General features: G+C 44.0%; 1 protein-coding gene across 1 annotated transcript; it reads right to left on the bottom strand.

Annotated features, from left to right (window-relative positions):
* Positions 1-351: 351 nt before the first annotated feature.
* On the bottom strand, positions 352-17,514 carry LOC109856155. Its single transcript, XM_020431129.1, has 3 exons — positions 17,444-17,514; positions 1,728-1,922; positions 352-1,611 (listed from the first exon to the last, which is right to left on the bottom strand). The coding sequence occupies exons 2-3, from the start codon at positions 1,920-1,922 to the stop codon at positions 352-354; spliced, it is 1,455 nt and encodes a 484-aa protein (XP_020286718.1). The 5' UTR covers positions 17,444-17,514.
* Positions 17,515-19,186: the final 1,672 nt, after the last annotated feature.

Here is a 19,186-nt window from a genome sequence, read left to right as displayed (position 1 = left end):
GCATCGTCATATCTCTGGGTTTCCCGTCTTTCACCGAATGACGTGATGATTCGCATATTATTTCGAGACAGATATTGAAATACATGCGTATATAGAATTAGATGTGTATAGAAAAAAAAAAAAAAAAAAAAAAAAGAAATAATTTATTTGTTTATAATTTTTTTCTCCGGAATGTTAGAAGTATAGAATTATTGTATAGCCGATACTGCAGGTAGACAATAACACCACGGTAATGCTGCTTGAAGGTTTAATTGGTCTTTCTACTGAATCTTCGCGTGTTTATTTGTTGTACTAGTATATATGTTAACAGTAATATTACAGCTACTGAATTTACTTTCTAAAGCGAATTCTTCATGTCGATTTTGTTTCCTTTCGGCTAGAATTGTTTTTCGCGGCGTTTGCCTGTGCGTCCATCTCCCCTGTCATTATCTTCTTGATAAGGGAAAAGGTATCGTTATTCTGCAACATCTTAACGAGCGACGCATCTTTGTCGGAATAATCGTACTCAACGTCAACGGTAAAGTTAGGATCAGCTATTCGCCGATTTTTCAATTTGTAATGTATTCGATGATGATGGCGGGATTTCTTCGACGACTCTTCGGACGATAATTTCTCCGACGACGATACGGGGGAGGGTATTGTTATTCGTTTCTTGAATGTAATCGAGCTATTTCCGAGTAGATAGCTGTCCGGTCTCGTTTGCTGGATCAAATCAACATTCGATGATGTAGCATTTTTATACAATACAGGAGAAGATTTGATTATCTGTTTCTCGGATATAATCGGAATATTTGCGCTAGTGAAGCTGTTCAGCTTCATTCGGCGATTCGTATCGTCGTGCGATTTAGTGGCGTTTCCTTGTCTTATTATCTTGTATTTGACATGGATTTTATTCACGGGGACTTTGACATCGGTGAGAGGTTGTCTTATCACCCACTTAGTTTTCTTTTTTATTCTCGTGCTGTTCTCGTCCTCCTTCGGTATTACATTAAAACTTCTTCTCCCCAATTCGCTTATAAGCGTTTCCAAACCTACTTTAAGCTTTCTGCTCTTCGCGGAGCCAAGCGTTACGTTCAACAGAATCGCGATATCGTGCAACGCAACCGTTGCGTTGGCCGTTTTTCTTATATCAAAATTGCCGGGCAGCAACTTGACGAGTCTGCGGGGTGTCAGATATTTTTTGACGAGCTTCAAATGTGGCGTTCTCACAACAGATAACACGCGTAAGATCGGCGCAAGATCGTCTTCCGTAATATGCGGAACATCTGGATAAAGCTCCACTTGTTGAACAAGTTTCTCTATTTCCGAGTGAACATCCGTATTTAATTTCATCAGTTCTCGCAGCAAGTGCAACGTTCTCCTCTTGAACGTCCATTGTTTGTGGACAGTGAACGATCTCGGCAGTATCTTCGCTAAATTCTCAGGCTCGAGAAACGCCTTTAGTTTCGGATTGACGATATTCAACAAACTGACGAACTCAAAATCATTAAGATTCAGAAATCTCCTCCTTTCTTCAATCAGATCTTCGATGTCGTTTTCTAAAGTTTGAAAATTTTTGGCGAAGAATCTTTTTTTGACGCAGTGCCGATGATGCTTTCTCCCGTTTGAATGCTGTTTGAAAACGGAAGAACAGGTGCGATATAGAAGTTTGTGCGGATAGATATATTTCGAAAGAATATCACTCGCGAAATATATTAATATTTTATACATTTGATATGTAATCTTACCGAATGGTGCTGTCCGTCAACGGGTTCTGCGAATTGACAAAGCAGTGTCAATGCCATCAGTATTAAGATCCAATGTATTCGAGATGAGATTCGGGAACTCGCGGTATCGCACCGACGTCGGAACGACACGTCTCCTTCGCCTTCCATTCTGCGGTTTACGACATAATCGAAAACCACATTTCTCGCAGTAGCCATCTACAGAAGGAAAAAGAGAAATCACATTTTATAAATAATATTCTCGATTTTTCATATCTATCTTCTAACTCTTAATGCACAAGTCGTTAGTGTTTTGTAAATACTCAATGATCTTTTTTCCATTTTTCGTTTCGAAACTGCTACATGTCTTTGTTTGGACTTAAATTTCTCTCAGAATGTTATCGTTTTTGGTAATAATTATGTTTTTGGCATTGTTATTATTATTATCTTTTTTTCTAAATTTGCGTGTGTTACTCGAGTGCTCAGTGCGATGTCATTCTCGTCAATCTTTACGACTACGCTTTATCACAGTGGAGCTTATTCACACATACGTGAATTATGATAGCATGAAATGAGAACACGCGTTGATAAGAAAGTTACGGTCATAACGAGTTCAAGGCGTATTATTTGTGAGTTACACGAATTTATTATAGTTAAATCCGCCGTTCGCCGCTCAGACGTTTCAAATTGCAATTTCACGCAAAATATAAGATTTACAATTTTTCTATTGTTTAGAAATGTGTGTGAGGGAATGTATTGATAAAATTAATAGCGCTCGAAGTGAAAAAAGAAACGAGAAAAGGTTTATTTTGAAACGCGCGAACACGAGATTTTCTGAAATTTGAGGTGGGACAGGTCCGGTCAGATAAAGTTGCCAAAATGTGTTTACTATGTGTTTACTGCTCTGAAAACTATCAAAAAAACTCACTTCACAAAATAAAGTACAATCATTATATGTTATAAATACTTATATATTTTAAAAAGAGAAAGAGAATTATTTTAAATAGAGATGTTACTTATGTAGAATTAAAAAAAAGGAAAAATAAAATCATTACAAATAATAAATTCGTATGAGCGATCGCAACATCGAATCTGAGATTTATAATTTTGAAATGAAAAATTTGTCAAAATCAAAAGTAATTTATAATTTTGCACACTCGTCAATCTCTCACTGATTTCGCTTTTGTAAACTCATCAGAGTCAAACGTATCAGAGCCACATAAATTTGTCAACTGCGTCGTCTGAAGTCTAATGCTATCATAATAACGTCATTGCACAGCCACTAATCTAATCAACAACTACCTGTAATTTTCTTTATCCGATACTATATCGCCAACTTTAATTATTTTCTCTCTATATCGCAACACGCTTACCGTTATTAACGATATTAGGTACACACACGTATCCTAAAGGATCTCGTTTGCAATCTCTCTCCGAAGTTTCGCTTGTTTTTCGCGATCGGCGACGACAGACTCATCGAGACGATCGGCCTGCTCGCATCTTCGATCGGATCGCGCCGACGCCGTGACCGATCAGATCGGTTCGTGGCGAATTACTAATCGATTTCGAAACCACCGACACAGTGTAAAATCGCGTCGTTGCGTTATACTATCGATTGAAGCAATGCACCTGCGCAACGAGTATGTATCGCGAGCGGGAATAATGCGGCGAGACGTGTCGAAAGCGCGCGAAAAGAAACGCGCAAATTAAATTCTATATAATTCTGGCTATAACGGAACAATTATGTGTGTGTGCGTGTGTATATATATATATATATATATGTATAATATACATATGTAACATACATACATTTATCTTTAATATTCTCGATGTAATTAAAATCCTTATGTTCTCGAGTAGAAATTAAAAAAACAGAATATAGCCACTAGCTGACCAGTTATCTTGATTACTAGCCGGTATTTGGCTAGAAATCGTTAAGTTTTTATAAACGTTTGTTTGACCAGTAACTGGATAGTAAAGCTAACCAGATTCTGATCAGTGCTATACTTGTTTAATCTATTTATTTATTATTTATTATTATTATCATTGCGTATTAATCAATTCCGCGCGGTATGGCATCGGGAACAAAACAGATTATATGCGTGTTTGAAAGTGTGCGAAGTCTCTTCTATCGGCAGCTTCATGGTGGCATTTGCGCATACGTTCTTCGTCGTGGGAAGTTTGCCGAAAATATTCGATAATGAAAGCTTTTGCGTTGTGTTTTCCGAGAACATTTGGCGCTTGCAACGAAAGAGAGTATAATTCTTCTGCGCGCGTGCTCGCTCACGCGTGCATAACGAGGCTATCCTAAGAAATCTGAAAAAATCATCTTGGGGGAAAGAGAGAGAGACAAGAAGATGCGTTAGGAGAATCGCTCGACGTTTCTCAACGCGCAATTGACGTCGATTGAGGCGGAAAGAGATTGCTGACAGGACGTCGATGAGTTATCGCGTCTTTCGGTACGTGCGGTAATTAATTGTCGGGGCTTATAACTCTCTTCTCTTTCACAATCCCGTCGTCGTTGTAGGTCCGCGCCCGAAACGTTTTTGTCCTGAAAATCGCATAGATTATCGGAACGCGTCGGCGAGATTAAACAATTTTAATCCACACCGAACGACAAATTAAATGAACGATCGCCGGTCGGACGTCGGTGAAGCGTCGATTATCGCGAAATATATCATCGCGCGCGTTGTTTCGTTTTTCCGCGCGCAAACGCGCGCGTTAAAGAGGAGATTATGAAAGCCATTAAAAATTTAATAACGGCCCTTGGAGAAATCCGAGAGAGAGGAGAGAGGAAGAGCCGGATATATCTCGCGCTCGTAGCTATGGCGCGAATCAGATAAACTCGTTCGGTCTCGCTATTGGACGTTTCCCAAAAATACAATTTTTTTTGTTTTATACTTCGGTCACGCAATCGCCGTACGATCTCGAATTAACGCAGGCTATAAATCAGCATTATTTCTCGCAGAGAAAACATTTCGATATACCCAGCCGGAAAAAAAGAGAGCCGATCGAGATTAATCCCGTTCGTTCGTGCGACGACAATCGAGTTTTTATAAGCGGCTGCATAATGCCGATAGCTTATCGCGCTCGCATCGGGACGGTGTCTGTCTCTATACTACATAGGTACATACATTTTATTAAAACTGCTGCGCGGAGAGAAAGGAGACATTATATTTGGAAAATGCATCGCGTTCTTATCGCGTCAAACTCCAAAAACTACATAGTCAAATAAGCGAACTTTCATTTAGGAACACCGGACACATTTTTTTATAATACCAATATGTGAATATCTTAACAGTAGGGGTTTGAAGAGATGTGTAATATTACTCGGATGCAAATTACACAAAAAAATTTGTAATATAAGTCGGTAAATAATTATTAAAGTCAAAACTTAATTTTTTTATGCTTTTGCTTTGTGTGCCAAATGGTTTTTTTTCTTCCCTTCTTTATACAAAATGAGAAAATAATTCATCACAGGTGATTTACTGACAACTTTACTCGAAACATATCTTCGTGACAAAATCAGATTCTTTGGGAGCGAGAAGGCGTGCGCGCAATCTCGCGAACAAGCGAACATTTCATCTAATGCGACATCGGACCGCAGCGATTCGTGGCTGCGCGGCACAATAGTCGACTACACGCACCCTATTTCTGCCGGCGAGCACGTCGTCGTCGGCAAATTTTCCACGTGATACGACGGTCTTAATAAGGACATCACAGCGTGGCGGTTTTTTAGACGTGGGCCGAAACCGACCGTTTGCGCAATCTCGACATCTAAATTCATCGCGATGTTTGACCGGAAGATTTCTTCGCGCGCGCGCACCCTCTTCTGTCCTGGTTCACTCCCAGGGGGACAGGGGATACGTTTCTGTGGGCATGGGAGTACACGCCCGTAAGACACGTATTTATGTAGGCGCAGAGAGAACGAGAAAGAGAGAGAGAGAGAGAGAGAGAGAGAGAGAGAAAGAGAGAGAGAGGGGCAAACGGTCCTGATGCAGATGAGATCGTATCGCGTGCCCGGTAATCGTCAGATCTCAGGAGCGGGACAATACCGGGCCGTTCTCCACTGTTCGGGAACACTCAAACATCGCGCGACAATGGCGCCGAATGGGCGACAGCTGCTTAACGCTCGCCCTCGCGCGCTCATACGATTCTCTCTATCGCTCTCGCGGGAAGTTTTTAGCGACGGATTTTCGGTAGAAAAAAAAATGCAGAATGTGTGCACGGAGCTCTTCGTTGCGCGAGAAAGAGAAGCGAACTACAAGATGACGTTTTTTTTCGAGCGAAAGCAACTTTGTATTGCGTAGTTTCGAATTCTCAAGTTAGAAGTCCTTACATTTGCTTGCTCCAGTCGTATTCAGATTTTTATTAAACCTCGAGATTCCACGAGTTTTGCGAGAAGAGGAGATAAGAAACAGTAGATGCAAAGAGCACAATACAAACTCCTCATTGACATTGTCGTAATTAAATTACTGTTCGACGGAATTGCAATTAATGAAAACGAAGCAATTTTTCACGAGAGAAGACGGGAGTTTAGTTCCGTAACACATGTTTGTCGAATACGCGAGTGCGATGCACGGGGGCGCCGCGTCGGCCGAACGTTAATTGTAACTGGCGAAAAAAAGCGAGATGATGGCAAGAGAGAGAGAGAGAGAGAGAGAGAGAGAACAGCACCTCTCCTCTCTTTTTTTCTCCCTCGTGCCTCCCGTAAAAACCGAAAATCCGCAGATCGGTGATTGGCGATAACCGAAAATACAGCTGCAGTTTGCGGTCACCCGATGCACAGTGGCCGTAGATGGCCGATCGCGATTATCGAAACGGAGAACGGGCCCGGGGCAAAAACGAGATGGAGTTCGAGAGAGGAGAGTAGCGAAGGGAGAGAGAGAGAGAGAGAGAGAAAGGGACGGTGAAGAGAAGAGCAGCTCGTAGAAAACGTATTTTGACTGGAACAGCCGTAATTTGGCGTGCATTGTGAGACGCCATTGTCGAGCGGGAGGTGGAAGCCTCGCAACGACATGCGGTTTTCAGTGTCCCGTGCGTTTCCATATATAATACGGAAGATGTATATATATATATATATATAAAATGCGATGAGAGCGTTTTCTCTCGCTCGTCTCGAGTCGTCTCGAGAAATTTGTTTGCGCTTGTTGGTAACGTCGTGTGTCACAATCGTTCGTGTGCCCGTGGGAGACGCCATCGGGCTCTCTATTGTGGTCACTCGATCGTGGTCACATTCGCGCGTGATAAATTACGTACAAGCACAGCTTGTGTTCTAATCCCGTCTCGATGATCAACTTTTCTAAGAATGTCCATAGGTAGTATCATTGTGGAGACAAGTATTTGACTGCAGAATAAAAACAAAAATACACAGAAGGAAAATGTAAGATATCTCGATAAAGAGAAATGTTCTTCTATATGTACAGACGGCGTCATTAATTCGAAGAATAGGCGCGGGGATCGGAGGGCAAGCGGGGCGGTTGCTCGTAGCGTCAACGGGCGCCGTACTAACTAACTAGTAGCAATCGCGTGTCCACAACTGGACACCCGATTTTGGGACTAATGGATATTTGGATCAACTGGACTTTTTATGTGATCCCCGCGCCTATTCTTCGAATTAATGACGCCGTCTGTGCTTATTACAATTTAGTTGCGGTGTTTATGTTAAGAAAATATTGTAGAGATGTGAATGATTTGAAAAAGAAAACTCATGGTAAAATATGTTTTATTTTTTATATCGTAAGAAAAACATTTTTTGGGGATATTTTTATCACATTTCTACATATGTGTTATTGATAAGAAAACATAATGTCTCTTTCACACATAAGAATAAAACAAACAGACCTGTAACCAAAATTGTTCTTTGATAATATAAGATAAAAGTTTTGTACCGAGAAATCGTATCGCTTTGTATCATGTTCTTTAAATAACTACAAGTAAAATTTTTCAAAACAATGTGTTTGATAAGATTTCAGATCTTTTCCTTTCTCTCTCTCTTTCTGTCTCTTTTTTTCCTTCTAAAAATGATAAAACCTGGAAGGAAATGACCTAGCCGTTACATGTAAAAACGAAAAATCTTCGTTTGTCTCTGCGTTTCAGGATATTACCAATATATATTATGTTTATTCCAAAATATAAACCTTATATCCTGAGGGACTAGCGCTGGTAGTGGGATATGTGACCGTAGGAGGTCTTGTGACGTCCTGGGGGTTCTAGGACCGACGAGCAACAGGGTATCAATCTCACCACCTGCCTGGAGTTTTGTCTGCGTCTACACAAGTTATTTCTATGCCTCATATTGGCTTATTCAATTCTAACATCTGTATTTGCCACGGTGTAAATATGTTTTCTTGAGCCGAAAGAAATCTCTCTGTGATGAAAGCCTAAAACATACTATCTAAACAATATTCATTCTCAGCTCTATCTCAGTATATTTAAACCTTTGTGAAGAAATTCAAATTAAAATATCTTCAAATACAAATTGATTTATGTTTTTTTCTTCCGCAAGTATTTGTACTTCTCTCTCTCTTTTTCTCCTTCCTTCGCGCAACGCGTGTTTTCGCCGCGTCTACACATCCAATTATGGATTTTTGGCCGAAACGACCGAATCTCTCAGGTCGTGTTGAGTTAGTTAAGTCATTCATTAGAATCATAAGGTTGTTCCACGATGTCGCCGTGGAACTTCGGTGTCAGTGACAAACGAGCGGTCACCGTCGCGACCGAACCCTCGTCACACGGCGAGGTCTAGGCTCCGGTAAATGCGAACACGCATGACCCGAACTCGATTTCGGGAATGGAATTTTTTAATAGGCCGCAATCACACATACGCGCGCGCACACACACAATCCGGTGAACGAGACCCATTCATAAAACAAAGAGACACAAGCGCAATCAGATCAACATCCGAGATAATTAGACTCGAAGATCGTCGATCTTATCGAAAGACGAGCGATATACTTGTATCACGAATTGGTTCCATTCTCTAAGTTCTTCTCCGCTCTCTATCTTCTCCTTTCTAAATTATCTTCTAAATGTAATGTAACGTAACGTCCGGTGGGGAGCATAGAAATGTAGATTTGTCGACGTCCTCAGAAATTTTCCTCGACGCGCATAAGAAAAGGGTGTGGCGCGGTAGTCAAATAAGACGAGAGAACGGAGATCGTAGAATTGACGATGGATCCGGTTCGAAAAGGTCCCGAGAAGTTAAATATGGATGTTCCCGGCGCGCGCGTTCCGGGGATAACAGGATGTCTTCTGATTGCTCTCTTGTCCGCGAGATTACTACCGGCGAGTCGGCGTATTTCGGATTTCGTGACGCATATTTGCATTTCTAATATTCCCGACGGTAGCGACTGAGATTTAAATATTGTTACGATTATGAGGACTAATCTGATGCGCGTTGAAGTATGTGTGCGCACAGAGAACGCGGATACGTGTCGTAATCTCGGGACGAGGAGTTTTGAGAAAAATATTTCTCAACGAGCGACGATCTCGGCGAATAAGAATAATGTTAACGATGACGCGGATAAACGCGCTGAACACATCAATCGAGCTTGTTACTTTATCACTTCCTCGTCGAGATTTTTACAGAACTTTGTATTATATTGTTGAAAATAAAAATTACAATAGATAAAACGCAAAAATATATATTCCGCGTGCCTACATATTTACAAAGGAATTAAAATTTTACAAAAGAAATCTGACAACCACGAGAGAAAACCGCTTTGTCCTCGCACTGTTTTGAAAACTCCGGGAGGTGTCAGAAGAGGCGGAGAGGAAGAAGGAAGAGTTTAGATAGAGGTGGCGGGAAGGGGAGGGGAGTTTGGTCTCTTCTCTCTGCGACGCAGGATGAGAGCACCGTCCCCTAACATCTATGCAGATACGCCGAGCTGATACGCTTCAGCTCCCGGTCTAGTCCCCACAGATAGAGCCGATATTATTCAGCTAGCCTCCTCACTAATTCCATTCATTCACCGGGAATGAAGGGAAGCCGAGGTTTCAGGCACTCGACGGAAGCTCTCGCAAACGCTCGCTCCGCCATCCTGAGAATCTTGCTGAACGTTGCGCGCATCTCTCGCACAGCGCTGTGCGCTACAACAAACTGTACGCGTGCACTCTTTATATTCAAACTTCTGACTTTACAAAAAAATAATAAGAGAGTAAACGTCAAGTGCGTAAAACTCCAACGCGAAAAAGAGGAGAACAATATTTCGAGCAGAGGTGACCATGTGTGTGGTCGATCCGAGCATCTCTATTGCGTCTCTATCTCTCACTCAAACGATGTCTGTAAATAGTCCCGGAGGGGCATACATTTGGGAGAGAATGACGCGCGTCCCCGACAATTCGAACACAAATCCCGCGAGTCGATCGGACCTGCGCCTTTTCGGCCGGCAGATGCGCAGTGCGAATTACACGGTGGATTGTAACGACAGAGGATCGCCACGGGGGTGCATTACGTTCTGGCCACGTAACCCTCGTTAAGGGGTTTCTTAATGGGAGACGGAACGCGGGCCGCGCTCCCGTATTGCTCGCCGATAGTTTATATCGGAGACTATTAACGAACCGAGTACGGCAACCTGCTTGCTACCGCAAACTAATCCCACTTGTTCCGATCTCGAATGTTACCACCGATTACCGCAGCCGAGATTGTCGCTAAAAAACCGCCACCGATACGTTGCACGTCACCGTCGTTTTTCATGACGTTTGATCGCGCGCAGTTTATCGTATCCGATTATTTGCAAAATTTCAAAGATAAATCGGTTTTTACACGCATACATAAATCGATCTATATAGATGATTTTACATACGCAGAAAGTGTATAACAATCTGTTACAACAGCTCTGCATCTCTTTCTCTCTCTCTTCTAAAAAACAAAAACGCCACTTCTCATCCAGAACTTAATTGCCTCCACCTGGTTTTTGTGGAAGCGGCTTCTACAGTAGCTTCAACAGATCCACGAGAATGGACTAATATGACGTAACGGTAACTGGTCGATCACGAGGGATCCCGTCGAAACAATGCTGCGTTCTATCATAATAACAGGGAGCGATCGAGTAACTGCCGCGTCATCATCATCATCTTCCTCCGTGCGGCTATCGCGGTTATACGAAGGTGGGGCAAGAAGGTCGCGCAGTTAATGCATTCAGATTCTGTGAATGGGCGTTTATCGAATAAAGTGCTGGGCGTCCACTCTCTTTTGACGATCTCTCGAAATTTCTCGGCCTCTTTTTTTTCGACTATCTCGCCGACAATAAAATCACAACTATTAGATATTTCTCAACATGTCGTGTTACTTCGTAAAATATTTTCAGATGCATAGAATAAAATAATAAATTTTCGATTAACGCGTCGCGAGAAAATGGCTCGGTAATCCGAGTCGGAGCGGCGTGTCTAATTGGTAGACTTATTGAGTAGCGGTGCGCGCCTATAAGGTCGCGAAATCTAAAACATATTCAGCGGTTAAACGAAGCGGAAGGTATATGTTTAGTCAATTTAGTCTCACCCCCCGGGAGAGAAAGAGAGAAGAGGGGTCACGTGGTGATAGAGGCACGCGTGCAACCCCTCGGCAGTTCGTCGCGCGCGAATATCATCCCTTCCCTCTGTCGCAACCCCCTCTCTACTTTTAGTCATACCGAACGTCACCGGTTATTTATACGCACGTCGCTCAATTCTGAACTGTCTGATTGTCACCAGTCAGTAGCGTATCGTAAAATCTCATCTTTGTGAAATCTCTTTTTTTCTCTCTCTCTCTCTCTCTCTCTCTCTCTTTTTCTCTCGTTAGATTATTCTTCAAATAGAATATATTTTCGTTAAAATTCCTCTGCGAAGAGGAATCTTTTCATACTCAGATATTTCACATGCATTATTCAATAATATACCGATTCTTTTACAAAACCTCATTGTTGGCGAATTGTTAGATTATCTTCGAGTGGAATATATGCGCGTCAGTTCTCTTTTTTCTTTCTCGGAGATATTTTACACATATTTGTTGATGAAACTTCGATTTCTGTTGCGCACGTATACGTGTTAAACAAACTCTCGGAAAATAAAATGTTGATCTGTCGCGATGTTTAGTCTCGCACGTCTAAGTACGGCCCTGCGAATTCCGACGTTCCAACCCTCGACCCGCCGCCAAAAGTCGGTAAGAATACTGCTCCGCCGAGATAAGAGTTATCTGCTGGCCTCCGATACGATATAGCCCTCGGGGTAATACGCGCGCACACACGTATGCACACGCGTGTACACACGTGTACACCCCCGAGCGAGAAACGCTCTCTTTCACCCTCCTTCCAGCAACGGGGGAGCGCGCACACGCACGCGCCGCCGACGGGGGTGGTTTTTCTTCGACGAGGGTGTTATGAGCCATTGTTGGTCATGATGCATCGCCTCGTAAATATTGTATCGGGACAGAAAGTAGCTCGGCGATAAACTTTCTTCCACGTTGCAGATCTTACCGAGATTTCGCGCTATAAAAAGGGGACCTTTGATGATGAACGCGAAGAAGGATGGCATCGTTTGCGCTAAATTGATCTTAATGCGAACGTTAATCGCAATCTTCGACAGAGTTTGGTTAAAACGCGCGAGATTTTCGTTACGATATGACCGATACAATACGACACTAAAAGCTATAACTGCTAACTTATTACAATTAATTAATGTAGTTAATTTATTATATGAAATATAATACCATTATTATATAAAATATAAAATATGCTTTTTAGGAAATCCATCTTCTTCGTACTGATTTTTTGTTAAAAATTCACAACTTCGCCGATCGTCGCTCTTCAACCACATTGAAATTGTCAGCGAGGATAACAGGAGGCCTCGATAGGTTATCCAGCGTCGTTCACGACGCGCATTCCCGTTTACTTGGACCGGCGTCGTGAAGTGAATGCACTCTAATGCTCGCGGCTCGATAAGTATAAAGGTGCTCTACAACGGTTTGTCCCGCACGGAGAGTAGCCGGCGTAATCTTCGTCGATGCTATCTGCCCGCGTCCGGACTATAATTATATCGGATCCCCGAGCCACCGCGTATATTATTATTAATATACTTGTAGCGACCGCTACGTGTTCACGTGTGCGCTTCGATGCACGACGTTTCGTGCGCGCGCGATTCACGCGCCTGTGTGCGCGCGTTCCACGGGGCCGCGGCACATACAATGGACGCCCGAGGACGGGGGTGGAGCACGAGGAACGGACAGAAAGAGAAGCCTTATTTGCATACGGAACCACCCTATATAATGTGGAACGGCTATTTCGCTATCTACAGGGTGTTCGTATCAGAAATTTTCTTGCGCTTGCTGTTCGCAAAGTGCGGACTTTACAGTTAAATTGGTCCTGTGTGTTTGCGCACTTTGTAAGATAGGACTCGGTCTCCCATCGGAGTCGCACCGCCTTATAATGTTCGCGAGATCGATCGCGAAAGTTTTATCGCGATACATTCGCTGTTAGCGAAATAATTCTGGAAGCTGAAGCCGTTGGCGATTTAGCGCGCTTTATATATATATATATATAGGTATGTATCTAAAGCGAAGTCTCGTCGCAACAAACGGCTCGGCGGAAATAGGAAAGTAAATCCGTGCGAGAAGCCAGTGAGAGGAGAGATCAGCGAAGCTTTCTCTCGCGGTTTGGTAGGTGGAGAAGTTCAGGAAGAAGATAGCCGCAAGAGCGGAGTGACAGTTTCATTTTCGGGTTCTTCTCGTCTTCAACTTCGTCTACGTCGGCGAAAGGATCTGCCGCCGTCGGCTGGGATAAAAGTGTAGCGAAAAGGGGACGGGAGCGGACGTCGTCGTCGTCGTCGTCGTCGTCGTCGTCGTCGTGGCGACGACGTGGTGCAGCGCAGAGCGGTGACGATTGGACGAACTTTTATTTTTCGTTCCTGCAGACTTTTCGATTGCTCTGCTCCTTCCATCCCTCTTCGAATGGAATTCTTCGCGTACGCGAGTCATCGCACGTCCCACGCGGATCGACCCTCTCGATCCCGTAGATCCCTCCGATCGCGCGGAGGGAAGACACATTTTTCCAATATCCCGAAGTACGTGTCAAAGAGAAATTGATGCCGTCGAGCAAATCTGCGGATTTTTATATCTGATGTATGTACGATGCCGCCGAGAGCGATCGTATTGTAAGTCGCGCTGGATAAGTTACGGAATTCTATTACCGGCAACCCCCGGCAGATGTCGCAGTCCCGATTAAACCGATGACAACTGCGGTTTAAATCGTGCTATCGTACAAAGTATCGATTCACAGTTCAAGTTATCGTCGCGATACATGATAAACGAAGAAACAACACGAAGATTCTCCTTTTCAAATATAAAAAACTTACAATTCCTATTTGTACCTTGTAGCTCGTTCGTTTGTGAGCGAGAGCTCAACGAACAGCATTTTTCATCGACCAAACCTGTCGATACGATTAACGCGGAAATGTGACTTTTTCCTTGCATTCAACGCGGGCGCGAGCAAATGCGAAAATAAATTTAAAAAACAAAAAATAGAAACTCTCGATGAATGCTTAACTTACGCGCTGTTTTCCCAGAAAAACCTCAATCCCGAACAAAAAAAAAGCTAGTCCTAGTATTTTCAAAAGGGATCGTCTCGAGATTCGATCCGCGTCTGCCTTCTTCCATCTCCGACGTACGTTTTGACATTTTTTCGACATATTTTGACGCATCATTCTTCTTTGAGGATTTCGAATTCCCGGCAGACGCGCTTCTACATATGTGTGCGGGGCTCTTTTTTTCTCGTTTTTTCCTTTTCTCGATACCGCGTCCGCTGAAGATGACAGGCGTAGACCAACATCAGCCAGAATTGCGGTAAACACCGTACACGTGTCGATTTTTTTGGACGCCAATAAAAAGAAACAAAACTGAGCGGTAAAATCTTAGAACTTAAAGAAGAGACCGCTTTTTTCTAATTAAATAATTCATTCGTATTCCTAATTAGCGTTTATTTAGTGAACGCGTATGCTCGGACCAACCGCCGTCAAAGACGTAATCGTCAACGTGACGCGTTGCTTCGAAAAGGGACAACGAATTCAACGACAAGGAGACGAGAGTCGCGCAGCGAGAGAAGACCACACCGCGATCTTTCGCGTTTATCGCTTCGGCCGGGATTCCTCTCTTCCTCGCTCTCTCGTAGCTTGGAACTCGAAACAAAAAGCCGGAGCCGTTAATAGCGATCGATCTCGCGCGGCTCGAAAGCAGCGTCCGCCTAGGGCCCGGCCGCATCGTCTCTCTCTCTCTCTCTCTCTCTCTCTCTCTCTCTCTCCTCTTTCTCTTCCATTCTCTTCTGGAAGCATTTTCACGGACAACGTGTCAGGAATCACTTAGGGCCTCAGATGGCTAACAATGACACACGTTCGTTCTTCTCTGCGTAGGTTTCCTCCGATCTCAACCGCGCGTGTGTGCTTGTGTGTACGCGCGCGTATATTTTACATGCACACGAGATGGCCCAAGCTTACGCGCATTCAAGCCCACCGCTCGCCCATAGACATTGACGGCGGCCACAATGCGGAGACTAATCGAGTCCCGCGTCGAATACATACACACACGTGCACACGAGCGAGCGAGCGAGCGATCGATCGAATGCGCGCGCCCGCGCGTCGATGTGCACGCATATCGATTAGTATCGATATATACCCGGCCCGCCGGGATCTCCGGTCCACCAGCCGAGGAGGGACCCGACCCCATTGTCCGCTTGACGAACATTGTGCTCCCGCGGCCTGCCTTCGAGAGCGGCCGACTTCTCCTCTCCTTTCCTCTCTCCCTCTTGCTTGATCCGCTCTCTCCTCTCTTTTCGCTTATTCGTCTGTGTTTCTGTCATTTTCTCTTTTAGAACCGTGCGTCGCCCCGATCAAGCGGGGCCCGAGGGTGGAGAATGTGAGGGAGGGAGGGAGGAAGGGGCACGGTGACACGGGGAATTTCGGGACGAGCTAATCTCGTGACTAAGTGGCCGCTCCGAGTTTCACTCGCTGCGCGATCGATATGAGTCAGTTTGGTAAGTCATTCGACGGATGCGACGGCGAATACATTTCGTACGGATCCCTTTTGTTACAGACTGAATTCTTGAACGCCGTCGGCAAGCGTTTACCACGTACTTCTGACAGTTTTATTAGTCTCGCTGATGGCAGCCAAATGACACGCGCAATGTCGTAATCGAATTAACGATACATGGTTGACAAATAAATAATTGATAATGTGCGCGTTTATATATTTATATGCTAGAATAATTCGTAACACAGCAACCCCCGTGATTTTCTGTAAAATCATAAAAAAAACTACGCTTGATATCATCTTCAACTCATCGCCATCGCGTGTGCACCACGCGCGGGTTCGCAGGAAGACCTACGGAGGACCTCGCCGGACCACGAGTTGCGGTTGAGCGCGTGTCTCTAGGGTCCGAAACGAGATCTTCGTCGACGACAGTCGGTGAACGCAGGGGAAAATGAAAAGTTCCGCAGCAGGGCGGTGTACGAAGTCAGCGTGACACCATCGGGTCACACTTGTTTTGTACACCGATTCGCCACGGCCAATATAATGGCTGTTTGATGGCGCGCTCGAACTCATCTTCCTATTGCTCGTCGTCAATAAAATTATCCAAGGTAGGACATTACGAATACGCGGGGCGCGTCCGATTTCTCGTTATCCCAATGTCCGCGTTGCTCTCTCTCTCTCTCTCTCTTTCTCTCTATCGCGCTCGATCGGATGCAGAAAGGGCGTCGTTGGCGATTGTCGTCGCGTGGCTGCAAACATGCGACCTTCTGATTGCCGAGCATCGTATCACGGGCTATTTCAATTATCCGTCGCTCTATGTCGGATCGTATATGCTCGAAAGACGCGACATCGGCGACGACGACGAATGGGAGACATGTGATATAATGGTGCAAGGGGATGTGCAACCTCGAATCGAGGAGGCGTGTGAACCGGCGCGTAAAACGTCGCCTCGTATCAATCGCGTTGTATCTTCTCACCATAAAAACGTGGCTTTACGATGCAGCTACCGGCGATCTAGATTGTTCGCGCGGGGCAGGTGGCGTCGACTGCATTTCGCATGCTCGTGCGCAAGAAAGAAAACCCGGTCGTTTCTCGCGATCGCCATGACGATCGAGTTAATAAAACCGACGCGTGACAAATGCGTCGGACTATTACCATGTTGTCATTGCGATGATTTTTCCGCCGGTCAATCGCGAGGTTGCCAGGATTTTTCGTGAGGATAATTACCGTTTCGCAGGCAATTAAGGATAAACGCGTGTTGTACCTACTTTTGCGCAAAAACTCTATCGCGCCATCTGCGCAATTTCGGAATTAATTGCGATGAGAATCGAGGAAGTCGACCGAGGCAGAGCGCGATGATTAACATCTCGCGCAAAATAATTAACCGTAATTAATTCGTTGATTATTAGATGTCTGTCGCATAATGGCTTCTCATCGCTTTAAGGAGCGTGGCCTATCGTCTGTGCGACTTGCCACGAAGAAGATCAAGTGACTTCAACGTACCCTCCCACCGGTATTGCGCTTAATGTCTGATGGCGCTCATCAGAGAACTGCAGATTACAAGATGTCGCCGCTGCCGTAAGAACCTCGTTATAATTGAGTGATGACCCGGGTTTCCATTATAATGAAGAGACTTGACTCGGTGATTAATAATAGTCGGTTCGTATCATCATCGCGAAATCAACGGAGCGACATACGTAAAGAAGATTTAAATTCATGCATTTTATCTTTTACATTGCAAATGTACCTTATACTTCGTCACGTGTGCCTTCCATTTCTGCTGTAACTGTTGGGATCGGAAAAAATTGATCAAAGAAGGTTCAACGCACTTTCTTTTTTTTATAAATTTTTTTTCTCTTATTCGGAATGCTTTGCACTTAAAAAAAACTCCCGTGACGAACTCAGCTCTTACTATCGCTATTCGTATTGTGCGGACCCGGAAAGTCAAGTGCAGCGTTTTCACAAAGGCGCGAGTTAACGAGTAAAGCTCTCTCCGATGTTGCGGACGCATTCACGGCGTCGTCTCGGAAATAAAGCACTACTTCTCTTTCCAACAAACCCCGAGGAGCGAGGTGGCGAACGGTGAGCGGGGGTGCACGACGCGCGACAATGGCGCAATCCATAGTTTGGGGGGGAACAAAGAGTGCGAAGCGCGAAAGAATTATACGTTTATATCTGCCAGGTTGCGCGCGAGGCCCCCGCTGTCAGAAGGAACGAAAGACTCTATCCGTTTCTTTCTGGCCCGGGTATGTCCCCCGTCTGAATACGGCCCCGATGCATCGTGAAAAAACCATGGGTGGGCCCAAACAGATCCATGGGAACGCGCATCATACGACCCTCATTCTCTTCGTCCTCTTGTTGTGTCCACAATGTCGTTCTTTTTCACATTCTTGCTCGATATCTTTGTATTTTGTGCAATGAAAAGCTCTCATGAGTGTGTTTTGATTGAATTCACAACTTGTGGAAGATTTTTTAGAATATACAAAGAAAAAGTCATTAAGATGAAGATGATTAATGATGAAAATTTTGAGATTTGCATTATGTATATGAGAATCAAAATCTTGTTGTTCGAATGTTACAAATTGGAATTTAACGATTATTCAATAAATATCTTGATCTCGACATGATCTTGAACATTGACATGACTACGATGTACGCGTACGACCAAAACTGACCAACTAATGACTCGGAGTCGGCTTAATCTCGCCATTTGGCTAACGAATGACTTTTCATCTCCCTCGGCATAATTCGATCTGCGTCGAGGGTTTTGCTTAGTCGAACGGCCTAAGTGAGGGTGTTACCGCGACCCCTCGATAGAGAGAGAGAGAGAGAGAGTGTGTTTTAACCTATGGCTGAAACACCGTTCCCTATACTAAAGGCATCAGCCACTTATCTGACACGCGCATCGGATTGCGTTCCTTATCGCAGCGCTGCACTACTTTCACTACGATCTCTCCTTGCCCTCTCGATGACTGCGAGAACGATGGTAAGTATAAACGCGGAAGGGGAAGAAAAATTATAAATTACCCAGTTTACACGACACGTCCCCTTCGGTTTCGAGTCCTGTGTACGTCGCGCACTATCCTTTTGTACGAGGACGCTGAATCAGAATAACGAATCTTTCATAAGAGAGAAACACTCTTATAATACTTTTTTAAATATTAAGAGAAGATAAGTTTTGCTAATAAGATATATATATATATATATATTTTTTTTTTTTTTTTCCTCCGTTCACGAGTTCCTTATTACTTTTTAAAAGAGTTTGTTCGGCCCGAAAAGTCCGTGTGGATAAATGGATAGTTTCATAAAGATCCGATAGAAATGTAAGCGATCCCGTATAGATCGCGAAGCGCCATAATCCATAACAGATTCTTTATATTGTATAAAGTTATACACCCGTCATATATTATATCACGATATATATATAGTGCGCGCGCGGGGCCCCTTCATGTGTCAACGTCTTATTCTTAAGGAGGTCCGTGTTATAAGG

The sequence above is a fragment of the Pseudomyrmex gracilis genome, unplaced genomic scaffold (assembly GCF_002006095.1).
Source record: "Pseudomyrmex gracilis isolate BER0280 unplaced genomic scaffold, ASM200609v1 scaffold_109, whole genome shotgun sequence".
Taxonomy (NCBI): domain Eukaryota; kingdom Metazoa; phylum Arthropoda; class Insecta; order Hymenoptera; family Formicidae; genus Pseudomyrmex; species Pseudomyrmex gracilis.
This window is presented reverse-complemented; position numbering and strand designations above follow the sequence as displayed.